This window comes from Astatotilapia calliptera, chromosome 3, assembly GCF_964374335.1.
Source record: "Astatotilapia calliptera chromosome 3, fAstCal68.1, whole genome shotgun sequence".
Taxonomy (NCBI): domain Eukaryota; kingdom Metazoa; phylum Chordata; class Actinopteri; order Cichliformes; family Cichlidae; genus Astatotilapia; species Astatotilapia calliptera.
Genome location: NC_137424.1, coordinates 55,915,171 through 55,932,691, shown reverse-complemented (window position 1 = coordinate 55,932,691; position 17,521 = coordinate 55,915,171). Strand labels below are relative to the sequence as shown.

At 43.3% G+C, this 17,521-nt stretch overlaps 1 protein-coding gene across 1 annotated transcript; it reads right to left on the bottom strand.

Annotated features, from left to right (window-relative positions):
- Positions 1-2,801: 2,801 nt before the first annotated feature.
- On the bottom strand, positions 2,802-10,420 carry LOC113018246 (programmed cell death 1 ligand 1-like). Its single transcript, XM_026161310.2, has 4 exons — positions 10,132-10,420; positions 9,571-9,647; positions 8,236-8,595; positions 2,802-6,976 (listed from the first exon to the last, which is right to left on the bottom strand). Exons 2-4 carry the CDS (start codon positions 9,632-9,634, stop codon positions 6,846-6,848), a joined length of 555 nt encoding a protein of 184 aa, XP_026017095.1. The 5' UTR covers positions 9,635-9,647; positions 10,132-10,420; the 3' UTR covers positions 2,802-6,845.
- Between the last annotated feature and the right edge of the window lie 7,101 nt (positions 10,421-17,521).

Here is a 17,521-nt window from a genome sequence, read left to right as displayed (position 1 = left end):
TATTAGTATATACACATATATATAAATATGCAAGGCCACCTGGGTTGGCTGGTAGACTGTTTACTTAGCCTGAAGGGCAAAGGACACTGTCTCAGCTGAACTATGGACACGCACACACATACACTTACACTGATAAGCACTCACACATCCCCCCTCCCCTTCCAATGCCTTCGATGCTTGTTGCCTCCTGGGAACACGAGGCGGGTCTGGGCCCGCGCTGGAGAGTCGGCGCAGTGGCAGGATGGCTGCTGTGTTGCCTGGAATTACTCCTTATCCCCTACCCAACCCTGTTGCTGGTCAAGTGCTCTATAATGTTGTACTGTGGACATTTATGTGCTTTCTGTGTAGAGGAGTTTTTTTTTGTTTCCTGTTCTCATGCTGTCCTCCTGTAGCCCAGCATGAGTAGAGGTCTCTTTTTTTCCCTCTTGTACTTTCCCATTGTACATTTCAGTGGTTTTTGCGTAATGCAACCGTTCTCTGACTTGTATCCCCATGTGATGTCTGTGTTGTGTGTGTAAGGTCGGGGGGCGGGTTCATTCCACTGCAGGGCAACCTGCCACTGCATGTGGTGAATAAAATTTGAACTTGAACTTGAATTGTACTTCTCACATTTATCCTTTTTTCCCCCCAACTATTATTTGGCATAAATAACATTTCACTTTATTTTGCTGTGTCATTCTGTGCCAGATGTGTCTGATGCAAAACTTAACTTCCTGTGCATGTGGATGAGAAGAAGCTTGCATGCATATCATTATAGGAAGATGGTTATGTTTCAGTTCAGTTTAAAGGTTTGGTCTCTTCATCAGAATACTCTCTTGTTACCATTTTGTCACTTCTCTCTTTTTTACAGACTTATTGTGTCCTGAGTTGTTCTTAATCTTCAATCAGCATTTTCCGGGTTCACCACAACCACATCGTCACAAACCTCATTGTTTATCTAGCAGTGCTCTCCTGAACTAGTTTCATTCTTGCTAATCTAAATGAGACTGTCACTGCATTATTAAGTGCTGTCAGGCAGCATGCAGTCTTACTAGGTCTAACTAGATGACAGTGTTTCTTTTTAAGTTGCAATCTCTTTGCCTTTTATCCCAGTTTAGTTATGTTTAAAAATAAAATGTAGAGTAGATTTCGATAGATATCAATTTCATCAGTTTCCACACTGACACATTCATATTCCAAGCACTCATTTAAAATGGTGGCTCCTCCCTTTCTGTAACCGTTGACACGATGATTTGTAGTATCAGAGTTTCATTCATGGCTTTCTTTCTCATGCATGAGGTTAACTCAGGGTGAAGACATTCAGAATAGATTAAACCGAACTTGATCACCTTTTCTGAAACCAAAAACATACTGCAGGCCTTTAAGGTGGCTGTAATTTAAAAAAAAAAATCTCATCATTAATAGCTTATTATAAGATAATCTTCAACCTTCCTTTTATCTCAAAAATGCTTAAAAGATTAGTTGTAAAACAGCTTATTGATCATCAAATGATCTTCTGATGGCCTCTGACAGTGGACTCATATCTGTGGTCGTTCTATTATATTGTATTGTGTTATATTGTATGTACACGCTCGCAAAATAGTTTTCAGTGTGGACAAATTGCTTTGTATTGTATGGTATTTTATTTATTTATGTAGCACTAAATCACAACAACAGTTGGCTGAAGGTGTGTTATATTGTAAGGTAAAGACCCTACAATAATACAGTCCATGTTTCTAAAGTAGAATCAGAACGGCGATCACTTTAAAATCTCTTTGTGCTGGTATTCATTTTTCTTTGTGTTTATACCTAAATGCTAGTGATGTGTCGGTCGCGAACAAAATGGCTCTTAGAGCCGGGTCTTTGACGTGAATGACGCGAGCCGGCTCCTTATCGCGAGCCCTGGGTTTGTTTTTTCTTTCTCTCACCCTCTCTCTCGCACTTTTGCTTCACTCCGCACGCGAGCCTTGTGCTTTGTGCTGGGAAGAGGGGGGAGGGGCGGTAGTTACACATGCTAGGTAACTACAGGAGGGAGAGAGAGAGAAAGAGAGACAGGGACAACAACGTCACATTAGAAAGGTATAGTAATCATCCACAACTATTTTCAGTTGCGGATGATAAAGGATTCAGAAAGTTTATTCATGCAGGCCCATATGACAGAGAATATGCATCTCCTTTTTGTTTTCATATTTTAATTTATATTTAATTGTGTTGTGGTTTGCAGTGTTTTGTGTTGTTTCACTTTAAAGATGTTTAAAAGGAAAAAGCTGAAAATTTAAATAGTTAAAAGTAGAACCGCTAATAGTTGGCTTTTGTATTATATGATTTATTTATTACATTTTATGTGGAGTGAATAAATAAAAGTATATTAATAAAAATAAAAATACAAGTCAGCCGCACAGGAGCACCACAGGGAACTGTGAGTACAGCAGGAAAATTCACAAACAATACCGCTCAGCAAATTAATAATGAAACTATTAGTTGGCAGCATTGGTTTTGAAAAACAGTGGGAGACAGTGAGTCAGGTAAAAAATTACTTTTCCAATTTCTCAGACTAAATGTCCCTCCTGCTGAAGCGGCCTTGAAAACCGCATCTCTGCCAGTTTCATGTTTGAATCTGACTAATGTCTTCTCGTCAGTCTCTCCCAGTAGACAGAAAAGCAGTCGCTTTTGTTCAGATGCTTTGAAAATAGGTCAAATTTTTATCTAATGTCATCAAGTGCAATTATAGGTTGTGTTTGGGACATGCACACTTTAGAAATATGTTGTTTTTCTTTGACACTGTTGGATGAGCAGTGTTAAGTTTATTTACAATCAAACTGTTTTCAGTGGTAAATGAGTAAATTTCCTCTTTTATTTTTTTACTGTACGCATATAATTAAAATGCATTTACATTTATAATATTAAAGCATTAAGCACAAAGTATATAATATTAAAACAATAACAAATGAATAAATCTACACAGAACAGTCATTCAGTTCAGTTCAATTCAGTCAACTCAAGACATTTCACACTATACGGTAAAGACCCTAAAATACTGGAGACAAAACTTCAACAATCAGATGAGCCCCTATGAGCAAGCACTTGGTGACAGTGGGAAGGAAAACTCCTCTTTTAACAGGAAGAAAATTTGGATGGAACCAAGCTCAAGGAGGGGCAACCATCTGCCATGACTGGTTGGGCATGGGGGCAAGAAGAGAACAAAGGAGAGCATAGAGAGACACATTAATGACATGCAGCAGTGGTGAGTAAAGAAAACAAAGAAAAGCGTTAATGAGAAGAAACGATCAGTGCATTATGGGAGGTCCCTCAGCATCCTGAGAATATTACACCAGGACCAAGGCTCAGGGTCAGCTGATCTAATGAAATGTATGTATATAGAACTTCTTCAATCCCTTTGCAGCCAGAATGGAAGAAGAGCAGCTGAGAAAGGTCTGTTCACATCTGATGTAACAGATCAACCAGTTAATCCAAAGACATAAAAGGCACATATGAATTAGTCAGGCATCAGATATTTTGTTTTCTTTATGTTCATCCTCACTGTAAATCTGTTTCACACTTACCAATGCACCAAATTCAACTTTCGGAAACATATTAACTTATTACTTATTATTCTCCCTCACAGTGAACTTGTTAATTATTTTGTGCATATTTTCAGAGTTTTTGATCTCTGATAAAAAGAATTATATTCAGAAAAGTAAAAGTTCTTTGAAACAGATATAAATATATACACATTATAAACAGTAGGAAACTCTTCAGAAGGCCAATTTGGGCAGGCAGGTTTGTGTGTGTGTGTGTGTGTGTGTGTGTGTGTGTGTGTGTGTGTGTGTGTGTCTGTCTTTGTTGGGGGGAAATGTAAAAATTACACAAACTGTTTTAGAAAATGTAAAACATATTTTTTTAAGAGTTTAAGAGTTGTATTTAGTGCGTTTAAAAACATCTGTGTGGCTTGTTCACTATGTCAGCTTTGTGTGGTTTTAAGGATTTTGTAAAAAACAAAACAAACAACTTTAAAGGAGATGTATTCTGCTCATTTCCAGCTTCATGATGTTAATTTTAATTTCAATTCAATTTTATTTGTATTGCACCAAATCAAAGGTCATTTCAAGGTGCTTTATATTGTAAGGTAATAACCCTACAATACTACAAATAACTGGGTGTTAATGCATGATTTACAATCCAAAATAATCTTTATCTTAGACCAGATCATGGTGCAGCCCCTTAGCTCATCCTGTGTTGGAAACCAGATGTTTTAGGTCCTCCCCTTTGAGTCCAATTTAATTTAAGCAGCTGCCCCTTATAAACAGAACATTTCAACAGTGGGTGGGTGGGTCAGTCTGAAGCCTGTATTTTTGGCTTCTGAAACTTTGGCCAAGTCTAACATGAACGTCAATCACTAGAACATTACATAAGGAAAAGCAGAATAGATCCACTTTAAAAATACAAGATGAAGAACAAACAAAAAAAATTGTTTGAAAGCATACGAGCTAACTACATTAGTTTAATAATCTCAGTGTATCATTATACAAGAAGGAAACTGTTACAAGACAAATGTAAATCAGAGAATAACTCTTCTGTCACACAGACTTTGACCTCTGATATTGATAGTGTTTTTGAAAAGGTATCACAATGGTCAAGTTAGTCTGTAATATTTAACACATAACCATCATTTAAGTTAGTGTCAGTGCTCAGTGCGGACCTTCTCAGTTCACAGATGAAAACAGCACCATGATGAGGTCTACTGACTAACATCTATTTGAGGTACCTGATATAATTAATTTGTAAAAGCATCCGATTTTTCACATTTAGTGCTTTGTAACATATTCATGAAAATGATATGTGTTAATACGCACCAAAAGAGTTTTTCCCTTCTTCATTAGTAAATAACAGAGTTCCTTCTGGCTGAGATTTTACATTTAGATGGTGACTACATGCATAAGGAGACAGTCTTATCCAACCAAAGTGAAAGGAACCAATTCTCACTATTTGGTAAACAGAATTTATACTGTACTAAAAACTGTTTCCACATAGTTTGAATACAATTTGTATTTTTTTTTCTTGGCTCTGAGAAGAGAGAAAAAAAAGTGCAAAAGCCAGCACCAACACAAATATTAATAAAAATCAGTGCCCTCAGAGTTTATCCACTTTACAGTGCACCAACAACATCTCCACACCCCAACAAAATTGGTGACAGAGCAGGTGTCAGTCAGTAACGTTGATGCATTTTATTTAAAAATAATAATAAGGCAAATTAGGCTAAGGTATGTTTGAGTAAACCTCCACAAATTGTGGATTTTTCATTTCCCATGTAGTGCATTGCTGTTAAACCTTGCCTCCAATTTTGCTGGTAAACATACATCAGTGAGTTAATGAGAGGTGATGGAATAAAGGCCTAAAAGTGAAACAACAAACAGATCTAACACTGGAATTAAGACCTGAGCGATATAATATGGACCAGGTTCAACATAGCCTGAATTTCTTTATGTTAGCTTGTTTAACGAAATCTAAAACCCCAGTCAGAGATGAAAATTTTTATTTTAAGTTATTAACGGCAACATTTGAAACATTTAAGAAGAAATTATTTTTCTGATTCAGTGTCCTGAGTAATAACCCACAAAAAGAAGAAGCTGTACTTCCTGTAGGGAAAATGATTTTGTGTTTAACTTAGCTCCCTTTGATAAAACATATTCTACTAACTCAGTCTCACTTCATTGGACCTCTCTGGTCACAAAAAACAACTTAAAAAAACCTTCATTTGACAGAGTCTGGTGTAGCTTTGACTGCTGGCCAGGAAATCCCAGTTAATATTAACACCAGCCTCATTACAGAAAGAGATGAACTGAGAGGTAATCTGTAATGGACGACTGTTTTAAACGAATGTAAACTGAATAATATGAGGTAGAAGGAGGGAAAAAAGAAGAAAAGAATATTCATTAAATTACTGATTCCAATCAAGTCTTTGTCATCAGCTGTGAACAAAGTGCATTCTTCTTAAGGTCAATGATGGATAAATGCTGATCGGTGAACTTTATAACACTAGTTTGCATTAATGACAAACAACAAACTATTTTGATCATATTAAGTCTAAACTGCTCCATAGAAGAAGATGCTTTGGAAACAGAAGCTGATACAAAAACACTTCTATGTAAACTGAAGGAACTCCATTAGCTCCAGAGTTAATTAGAAGCATATTATTAACTCCTTCAGTACAAAACCTCTCCTGAATTTGTTGATATGAAATCCTACAAAATGAATAATTGTTGATTACTAAATAAGAAATGACCAATTAATTGGTCCTCACTTTTCTCTTTTCCATGTATCTTCAGTCTAAACCTGACAACATGGGATGCAACTGATCAGGGTGGACTGAAGTCATTAAAAAACAAAAAACCTTGGACAAAAAAGTGCAATTTGTGTTTGTACAGCTCTGAGGAATTGTGACAATATTTTAAAAACAGTAAGCAGCCTCACTACAGTCAGAGTTGACCTCAGGAGTGATCTGTAATAAGGCTACTACTTTACATAAATACAAATTATATTAATTATTTACAACACGTTAAAATTATGTGATGGCCTGTATTTGTATAAATGGCCTGTATTTATATAGCGCTTTACTAGTCCCTAAGGACCCCAAAGCGCTTTACACATCCAGTCATCCACCCATTCACACACTGGTGAAGCTACATTGTAGCCACAGCCACCCTGGGGCGCACTGACAGAGGTGAGGCTGCCGGACACTGGCGCCACCGGGCCCTCTGACCACCACTAGTAGGCAACGGGTGAAGTGTCTTGCCCAAGGACACAACGACCGAGACTGTCCAAGCCTGGGCCGATTACAAGGCGAACTCCAAACTCTTGAGCCACGATCACCCATAATCGTCGTAATGCAGGGAAAGTGCAAAAATCACCACTACAAACAAACCCAGAGCTAAATAGAGACTGATCCTCTCACGGCTCTCTGGTTTCAGTGTTTCTGTCTTCTTCTTTTCAACAGCAGCTGCAAAGATATTGGACAAGTATGAGTGACAGGATCATTAAATGCAAACTTCTGTGGGCAAGAAAGTGTAAGTAATGAAGGTGAAGTGTTTAGTAGCTTAAAATTTTTGGTTTGGAGAAGCTGATGCAGAGCAAGCACTGGAGTTACACAACTCCAAGTGAATTTTAGCTTTACTCTATTTCCTCGTTTTGTGAAAACAATTTTCCAAAACCACCAACTGGTCGCTTTGTTCATTACATCTTGTTACCAGGCTGGACCCTCATTTAGCTTCAGAGCTGCCTTGTTCTGATGGACGAGTCTGGGTTGTCCGGAGAACTGTGCTTGTCTGACTGCATTGACCCAAGAGTCAAGTTTGGTGGAGGGGAGCTTATGGTGTGAGGTTGTTTTTTCAAGATTGCGCTCGGCCCCTTAGTTGCAGTGAACGGGACTTTTAATGCTTCAGACAGACATTTTGGAAAATTTAACGGTCTCAAGTTTGCGGGAATAGTTTGGGGATGGCCCCTTCCTGTTCCAATATGACTGCACACCAGTAAACAGAACAAGGTCCATAAACACATGGATGAGGAAGTTACTGATCTTACGGCCACTGATCTTAAGTGGGCGGGGCGAGCGAAATTACACTTTTACTAAAAAGCCATTTAACCACACAAGGCACGAGTTATCCCTCTCTATCATCAAAGCTTTCATTACTAATGTGTTAAACAAGTTATTAAAAGTTTCTCACATCACACACACTCAACTTTATAAAGATAAATGAAAGTGCTTGTGTACTTGCGAATGCTACCTCTGTTTCCACAGTAAGCACAGACTGAAACTGATCTCAGAGCAGTGAAAGTGGAGCCAGCAGTAGCTTGGCTAGTGCAGTAATCTCCAATTGGCTCTGTCCTTGATAAAGTTTGCACCTTACTTGAATTGACATAATTGTAACTGTAATGTGACTACTAAACGTGCTACACTAATATATTTATGAAAAATAATATCCCAGTATCACGCTACTTTGTGTTTTAGCCAACACTGGATGACTTGATAATACAAGATGGTGACAATTGTAAATTGTCACCAAACTGAACTAAAAAAATGTTGTTTTCTTTGTTGTTGTTTTTTGTCATTTATTTATTTATTTTTTACAGTGATATAGATAGAAAAATGTCCCTGACTGAAAAGACACACACTGATTTAGTATCCCTTAATTATCCAAGACTAAATATTTGTTTACTATTTAGTTATTGTCCAGGATACCAACAGTGATGTCATCTTACCTGTAACAATGAGGTCACAGGTTTTGAAACTAACTTCTTCGTTAAGGACAACGATGCAGTGATACGTCCCCGTGTCGTTGAGCCTGAGATCAGTTAAGAGACATTCAAGCCGTCCTTTCCTGGCGAGCTGTGGATCACACTGCAGTCGTCCTCTGTAGTTCTCATCTGGATACACCTCAGTGCCAGTTTTGCTGTTATAGAAGAAAACCCGTGTCTTCTTTTCCACATTTATTATCTCTATTTGTAGGAAGTCAGGAGGCCTGTTGGTGTCGAAGCGGAGCAGCCAGGTCAACGTGATGTTACTGTTACCTTCTGCATGATAGACCTCCTGTTCTGCACTCATAGTGAATTTAGTCTGACCTGCAAGAGGAAACAGACACAGAGTAAGTGAGGAACTATAAAAAAAATGCAGAAAGAACTCAAAAAATGAGTAAAGAAACAAATAATGAACAACTTAAGGCAAATTGGTTATTTACACTTAGAAAGTTTTTTTTTTTTTTGTCTAATCTTCAGTCTGTGTGAAAGACATGACATCCCTGATAGGGAAATCTCTGACACGCTCATATGAATGTGAGCCCCACCCACCTACTCATTGAACACAATGCTATTAGGTTAAGATTAGCATAGAAATTAAGCCTAAATGGAGAAAAGTCACAACTTCTTGCTTCAGACAAACAAGTCTTTAGTTTTCTGTGTTCAAAAATATGCAATGGTCTTTTGTCAGTGTTCATCTTTACAAGGTGAGTGGGAGGCCCAGTCCAACACAAATTCAGTTCCAAAAGAAGAAAAATTGGAAATGCAAAAAGCTTAACATAATCTTTCTTTATTTCTCTCTCTCTCTCTCTCTCTCTCTCTCTCTCTCTCTCTATATATATATATATATATATATATATATATATGTGTGTGTGTGTGTGTGTGTGTGTGTGTGTGTGAAGCTACAATGGAACCACCAGAAGATGCCTCATGGAGAAGGGAAAAGCAGGATGGTAGTTAGCAGCTTACAGAAAAACCCAGTATCAAAAAATACAAATGAAGAGCTGAAAGTCAGAATTGCTCTACTTTCGCTACTCAAGCTGTAATAATTTATTTTAAACATGAAGAATGGTGCAAGAATAAATCCTCTGTAATAAATAAATGAAAGAATATAAGAATTCTTCTAATTATTCTTAGAAGTATAAAAATATTTCTGTTGACATAAAATACAAAATGCACAGTTGTGATATCACATCTCATATTTTCTGTAGAAGCAAACCTTTCAAATTCTGTGTAATTACTGTATTAAATGCCGTTCTTTTAATATATATATTAGAAACAGAAACATTAGCAGCTACTCACCGACTACAGCACAGAAGAGAGTCGCTGTTATTGCTGAGAGGAAGAGAGCTGTGCAGCCTGGCATTCTTCATTGAGCCCTAAAGAGTGAAACCGCAGAACGAGAACATTTAACTACATCATTATTTACAACATTTATTAACTGAGACAATTAATTCATATCACAGCTCCAGTAGATAATCAAGCATTATATTATGTACTGCAGCTCAGATTATCAGCTGTTATCTGATAAATCTGATAAATTAATCATGACAGGTGTATCCTTTGGAGAAACACGATAAATTAAATCCAGTTTCTTTATTCTTTTTTTTAATAGTAACTGCAAATGCAAATAAATGCACAGCGGAGTGAAGTCTAATGTGGATTTAAGACGTTGTGTATTTATGCAGCAGCCCGACTCAAAACTAAATACAGTGAACAAGCACGCCTGACATGTTTATGATCTTAAGAGGAGGGCGCTGTTTTTATAATATTTCATTTAAAGCACACAAATGTCAGGAAAATCAGGAGTCTTCATAACACAGTATGATGCGGAAGGTTTTTGTACAAATGTAGCCTACTCACTGCCGTGTCTTTCTTTCCAGTTTCGGACGCAGAAGCAGCGCATTCTCAACTAAAAAAAAAAGCCCAAAAAACGTTGTTTTCTCCGGATATCTTTGGTAGAATCCACATTCCTGCTCATCCAGAGCTCAGACTTTACGTTAAGTTGCACATGGCTCCAAACACGGAAGGAACCCCCCCCCCCTCAAAAAAAAAAAAAACCGGACGCGGGTTACTGATGAGAATAGAATGCCACTTCCTCGTTTCTCTATTGTTAGCTCAGCTGAACAGCAGTGCCCACGCTTTTACGAGTAAAGCAAACGTACTGTTGCAGGAATTGCTGTCTTGTGTGTGACTGGGTGCAGTAAGGAGTGTATGTAATGTGTGTGTGAGCATGCGCGTGAAGGAAAACGCGGGGAGCGAAAGAGGAAAAAGAGAGTGAGAGAGTGTGTCATGGGTAGAGGGCGACCGGGAGCAGCGTTCTAACGGGCTACAGGCTATGCAGTGTGTTTCCAAAGTGTGCAGTACTGTTATTAAAGCCTCATCTCTTCAGTACTCTCCGGTGCCTCGGCTGATTTCTGTCTGCCTCACTACTCCACAAAAGTGAAGGGAGTTAACCCCGAAGGAGGACAAACTTCGGCCCTGGAGGAAGCATCTCCCCTCGTGTCTCCCGACCACGGTCAGGGGACTGACGGCGAGGAATGGTTAACACTGGCGACCACGAAGGGACCCTCTCACGTTGTTAAAGAAGTGGTGAGCACAGAGAAAAACCGACAGGCTAAAGCGGCTAACGATAAAGCCGAGTGACTGTAATTACAAGTGTATTAGCCCGCAGCTAAGCTAACTCGCGATGGCCGCTGCTCGCCATTCTCGTGAAAAGTACGGACTTGAGACCAATTACTCCAACCCGTTCATATCGCTGACCAGTGTCTCCGAGGGTGCCGCGAGCATTAGGGAAGCTAACAGAGACAGAGCTGTGACTAAATGTGAACATATGAACCCATTCCTGTGTGCCGAAAGTTGTGCTAACACACACGCTAATGGAGAGTGTGTATTCGCGCCGCCCGATGGTCCTGCCCGGCCGCAGTTTTCCCGCACGAATCCCTTCGTTGATGCTGAATGCCGCAGCTACGGCCGTGAGAGAAACACAGGCAGCAGCATGAACTATTATCCAGCTCCTACTCCCCAAATGAAAATCCACTATCCAGACTCAAACCCATTTTCCTCCGCTCACATGGACAGTTTTGTACACAGCACACCGGCTCAGTTTAACGCAATGTTAAATACACCCATGCAATGTATGCCTTCCAGTAGCCTTAATGAAGCCATTAGCTATGGGGAAATCACTGCACAGCATAAACCCCGCTCGAAACCAGGCAAGACCCGCTGTGTGCCCCGTCAGCCCCTATCTGACAGTGAAGAGGACGGTGACACTAGAGAGAGAGTCCCCACCCTACGTCCGGGCCAATATGACGGCACCACACCGTGGAAGGAATTTCTGCACAGGTTTGAGAGCTGCGCTGAAGCCAACTATTGGTCAGAAAAAACAATGACAACTCAGCTTAAATTCTGCCTAGTTGGAGCAGCAGGGGCCATTATCCACAGAAATCCCCGCTCATCCAAATGGGATTACCGCCGCCTGGTGGACGAACTGGAAACTGCATATGGCCCTTCTTCTGACCATGCAGCTGCTGTTGCTGTAGAACTGAGGCAGCGAGTGCGTAAACCTGGTGAGGCCCTTCATGTTTTCAGAGATGACATTTATGGGAAAGTGGCTGTTGCATATGGTAATAGAGCAGAGATTGAACAAGACTCTATAGCTGTTGAAGTTTTCACCAATGGGCTGGGTGATGCAGAAATAGTACAGAAGTTGCTAGAGAGGCACCCAGCCACACTTGCCTGCGCATACGAAATAGCCCACCGACACGAAACCACTAAAAGGGCTGCATCTTATGTAACCAGTGCCATGCAGCAAGGAGCCCGTAACGCAGCTGAACGCCGGCCCCGAGCTGCCGTCGTCAGAGAAAAAGACAGAGATGAGACTGTTGCTGAGCATGCACCTGCAGCTAGCCCCTCACCGAATCGTTTTTTCCCACACACACCCTCGACAACACCGAACAATCACAGAAATTTTAAAAGGAGTGGGGTTCGCTGCCATAACTGTCAAGGTTGGGGCCATGTCCAAAAGCAGTGCCCTTCCCCTCACAAAACCACCAAGGCCTTAACATTGAACAGTAGCCCTTGGGACAGCCCAAAACCCACTGTGCTCCACCTTAAGTGCCAAAGCCAAGAAATGAGTATCCCCATGCGCCTCTACGAAGTGGAGGTATGTGCTGTTTTGGACAGTGGAGCCCGGAGGAGCGTGCTGCCGCTGCCCTACTACAACTCCATCCACCCAGACGTGAGACCACCACTACAGCCCTCAGTTGTTGAGACCTTGCTTGGTGTGGGACCTGGGGACGTGCCGGTGCTAGGTGAAGCCCAGATACCTGTCAATATCAACAATCGACAGGTGGATGTTGATTTCTTGGTGGCAGATATAGCAGGAAATGAGGTGCTGCTTGGGCATCCCTTCCTCACTCAAGCTGAAGCACGTCTTGATTTTGGCAAACGCCGCATCATCCTTTTCGGTGAAGAGGTGCTCTACTACCAAACCGAAGCCAGTACAAAGTCACACGCAGTGAGAATAGCTAGAACTGTGGTGGTGGAACCGGGGCAAGAGTATATGGTGAAAGGCAACGTGCATCCTGGTGCAGCAGCTCGAGGTGACATGATGCTTAGTCCCACCAAAGGTTTTGTTGAGAAGCACAAAGTACTTATCGCCAGAGTCCTAGTCAACGCACAGCCTTCTAAAGCTGTCCCACTTCGCCTTTTTAACCTTGGCAATAAAGCAGTAACAATTAAGGCGGGATCCATTGCCGGGCTCCTCCAGCCAGCTGAGGCCGTGGAACCCTCCATGGTCTCCCCAGCTGCAGACTCTCTGACCAGCCCTCCTGTGGTTCCTCTGCACCTGCAGGAGCTCTATGCCCAGAGCTCCACAGACCTCAATGACTATGAACAGCTCCAACTGAAACGCTTGCTTTGCACTTATGGACATGTGTTTTCTACAGGGCCTGCTGACCTGGGCCGAACCAGCCTTGTGCAGCATGACATCATAACCCGTCCTGGTGCCCCAGTCAAACAAAATCCACGAAGAATGGCAGGGGAAAAGCAGCAAAATGCTGATCAGCAGATCTACGACAGTCTACAGAGCGGTCTCGCCCAACGCAGCTGCAGCAGCTGGGCCTCGCCCATCGTTATGGTGCGTAAGAAAGATGGGACATACCGTCTCTGCATTGACTACAGGGCTCTCAACGACCGCACCATAACAGACGCCTACCCGCTGCCCCGCATCCAGGACACGCTGGACACACTCTCAACTGCCAGATGGTTCAGCACATTAGACCTCGCATCTGGCTACTGGCAGGTTGAGCTGACGCCTAGAGCACGCAGGGCCGCCGCTTTCTGCACTAGGACAGGCCTCTTTGAGTGGAACGTCATGCCATTTGGACTATGCAATGCCCCGGCAACGTTCCAGCGGCTGATGGACCGCGTCCTGGCTGGCATGCAGTGGGAGACCTGCCTGGTCTACTTGGACGACATCATCGTGCTGGCTAAGGACGTGTCGGGGATGCTGCAACGGCTTGGCCAGGTATTCTATAGACTTCAACAAGCTAACTTGAAACTGAAACCTGCCAAATGCTGCCTCTTTCGCCGCGAAGTTGCTTATCTTGGCCATGTGGTATCCGAGCATGGTGTGGCTACCGACCCCAGCAAAGTTCAAAAGGTTCAGATGTGGCCCACACCTACGTCCATCCAGGAGGTCAGACGCTTCATCGGCCTGGCCTCATATTACCGCCGGTTTGTGAAAGATTTTGCCTCTATAGCCGAACCCCTGCACAACCTGACCAAGAAGAATGCACATTTTCAGTGGCATGCTGAGCACCAAGCAGCTTTCGACAAGCTGAAGTGTCGACTCACCTCTGCCCCTGTTCTTGGCTATCCACTTGACCATGGAGAAATGACACTAGACACTGATGCCAGCGACACTGGCATCGGCGCGGTGCTGTCACAGATGCAACAGGGCGTGGAACGTGTGCTGGCATATGGCAGTCGTAAGCTATCAAGAACTGAACAAAACTACTGCACCACACGACGTGAACTACTAGCCGTCGTGGATTTCACGTCCCACTTTCGCCAGTATCTCCTTGGACGGCCTTTCAAAGTGCGCACAGACCACAGCAGTCTACGGTGGCTAACAAAAATGAAAGAGCCAGAGGGACAATTAGCTCGATGGCTCGAGAAGCTTGCCGAGTACAACTTTGAGATCATCCACCGTCCAGGTCGAGTGCACACCAATGCTGATAGCCTCTCCAGAAGACCCTGTCGCCAGTCTTGTCCATGCAGAGTGCAGGACCCCCCCAAGCATCTCGGGGGGACCAGTCATCAGGCAGTTCAATGCGAGTTGGACTCTGACACCAGCTCCCTGTTGCTGAGTCCGGTGAGGGTGGAGGGACAACCGGCTACTACAGCGGTGTGTCTAGTGGGGGTAAGTCATAACACCACCACACCAGAAACAAAGACTTTAGACCAAACTGCTCTTACAAAGTCAGACATTTTATGTCAAAACACTTCTATCAACACAGACATCTCAGAACAGACAATTCACACTAGAACAGACATATCACACCAGAACATGTCCACTAATACACACACTGTAAAGCTGACTGAGAAAGTATATGTGGCTAAAACCCTTGATACTGCTTCTCTGTTTCATGGTTGGACCATGGGGGAGCTGAGCCAAGCCCAGGACGCTGATGCAGACATTGCACCCATACGCGCCTGGATGGAGGCCAGCAGTGAGCGCCCCCCATGGACTATTGTTTCACCATGCAGCCCAGCAACTAAGACATACTGGGCTCAATGGAAACGGCTCTACTTCAGAGATGGAGTTCTGGTCCGTCGCTTCTACTGCCTTGACGAGACCCAGTTCTATCCCCAAATCGTACTGCCACGTAAGCTACAACCAGAAGTGATGGGCCAGATGCACGAAGGGCCAGTGGGTGGACATTTTGGTGTCGAGAGGACTGTGGCCAGACTACGAACCCGATTCTATTGGTATCACATGAGGGAAGACGTCGCTCTTTGGTGCCGTACTTGTACCAGCTGTGCATCCAGGGCCCGACCCCAGAAGACACCGCAAGCTCCGATGGGAACTGTCCGGGTAGGAGCCCCAATGGAGCGCGTTGCGCTGGACATTATGGGACCACTGAATGAGACAGAGCGCAGAAACCGATATGTGCTTGTGATACAAGACTACTTTACAAAGTGGACTGAAGCCTTTCCTATCCCAGATGAACGGGCTGCAACCGTTGCCGAGGTCGTTGCGTCTGAGTGGGTGTGCCGCTACGGGATACCTCAAGCACTACACAGTGATCAGGGACGCAATTTTGAATCTGATGTGTTCCAAGGGGTGTGCAGTTTGTTTGGCATAGATAAGACTCATACAACGCCATTCCGACCCCAGTCAGATGGCCAGGTTGAACGTTTCAATGCCACTCTCCAGAAGATCCTGGCCTCCACAGCAGAGCGTTGTCATTGGGACTGGGACCTGATGATCCCGTACGCTGTTATGGCTTACAGGGCGACCAAACACAGTGCTACAGGTTTCACCCCGAACTTCATGATGTTTGGCCGAGAACTGAGTGAGCCAGTGGACCTTGTCGCAGGTCTACCTCCTGATCCAGGCAACCAACCCTCAGTTCCAAAGTATGTGCAGCAAATGCGTGAGCGGCTGGAGCTGGCCCACCTCATCGCCAGGGAAGCCCTGGGTGAGTCAGTCAAGCGCGCAAAAAGGCAATATGACAAGAACTGTTGCCACACACAGTATAAGACTGGAGATCCTGTGTGGTATCTCATCAAAGGAACACGTCACGTCAAGAACAAGGTCAGAAAGTTCCTCCCATCGTATGAAGGACCATTCTTTGTCCTGGGACAATTGGATGACCTAGTTTATTGGATCCAGAAGAACCCAAGGTCTAAAGTGAAAGTTGTCCACCATGACCAGCTAAAGCATTATCGCTGCCGCGAGCCACTGGACAATACCTGGGTCCTTGATCAGGCTCATCAGTGGTCCCCTACAGAGGTCCCACCACCAGCTTTAGAAGATGACCCAGCAGACCGTGATCTGGGTCTGCACAGTCTGTTCTCTACTGCAACTGGCAATGGCCCCAGCTCCTCTCAGCCTTCTGTCTCAGTTGCAGCTGATCCCGCTCTGGTTGTGGTTGTCCCATCGTCCCCTCCCCATGTAGACCATGAGAATGGTGGGGGTGTGGTGGGTGAGCCAGACCACCCGGGCCAGCAGTTTCAGCGACCAACTCGTCGGCGCAGAGCTCCAGACCGGTATGGAGTGTGGATCACTTAACTTGGTTTACCTACCATGGACAGTTCCAAGTAGGACTGAAGATTCGGTTCAAGTTTAAATCGTTTCAGCCTCCTATACTGTTAGCTACAATGGTTTAAAAGAGTTATATTTTTTTTTCATTGTTCCAGTGTTTACATTTTTTTTTAAAAAGTATCTGAAGGACCTACGGGGTTATCTACATGCACTTATCCATTTGTATTTGTGCCTTCCTAGATGCTAGGATAAGTTGGTTATTCCCGGTCGCCATGTAATAGTTACAATTGTGTAATTTCTTTTCTACTTAACAGCACTTGAAATGCTTTATTTTGCACATGTATGTACACCTTACTTGAGCCAACCTCTTTGTCACTGAAGTGCACTCGTTGATACTATACCTCACCTTATATGCGGTAATGGCTAACACTTTTATCTCCTGTGGGCTCCAAGTGGTAAAGGGGATTGTGTACCAGTTTTATGCATTACAATGCTGGAGTGGAATTATTGTTTAATTGCCATCCAGAGTGGGGGTAGTGTTGCAGGAATTGCTGTCTTGTGTGTGACTGGGTGCAGTAAGGAGTGTATGTAATGTGTGTGTGAGCATGCGCGTGAAGGAAAACGCGGGGAGCGAAAGAGGAAAAAGAGAGTGAGAGAGTGTGTCATGGGTAGAGGGCGACCGGGAGCAGCGTTCTAACGGGCTACAGGCTATGCAGTGTGTTTCCAAAGTGTGCAGTACTGTTATTAAAGCCTCATCTCTTCAGTACTCTCCGGTGCCTCGGCTGATTTCTGTCTGCCTCACTACTCCACAAAAGTGAAGGGAGTTAACCCCGAAGGAGGACAAACTTCGGCCCTGGAGGAAGCATCTCCCCTCGTGTCTCCCGACCACGGTCAGGGGACTGACGGCGAGGAATGGTTAACAGTACGTTTAAGGAAACAACGATGAGACATTTCATCGTTGTTTCCTTAAAAATGTTT

Excerpts from the sequence above, each read along its gene's own strand:
- LOC113018246 (XM_026161310.2), bottom strand. The coding sequence starts at position 9,634 with ATGCCAGGCTGCACAGCTCTCTTCCTCTCAGCAATAACAGCGACTCTC. Across the intron at positions 8,596-9,570 it reads TCTCTTCTGTGCTGTAGTCG|GTCAGACTAAATTCACTATG; the intron begins GTGAGTAGCTGC and ends TTCCTCTTGCAG. Across the intron at positions 6,977-8,235 it reads CTGTGACCTCATTGTTACAG|CTGCTGTTGAAAAGAAGAAG; the intron begins GTAAGATGACAT and ends ATATCTTTGCAG.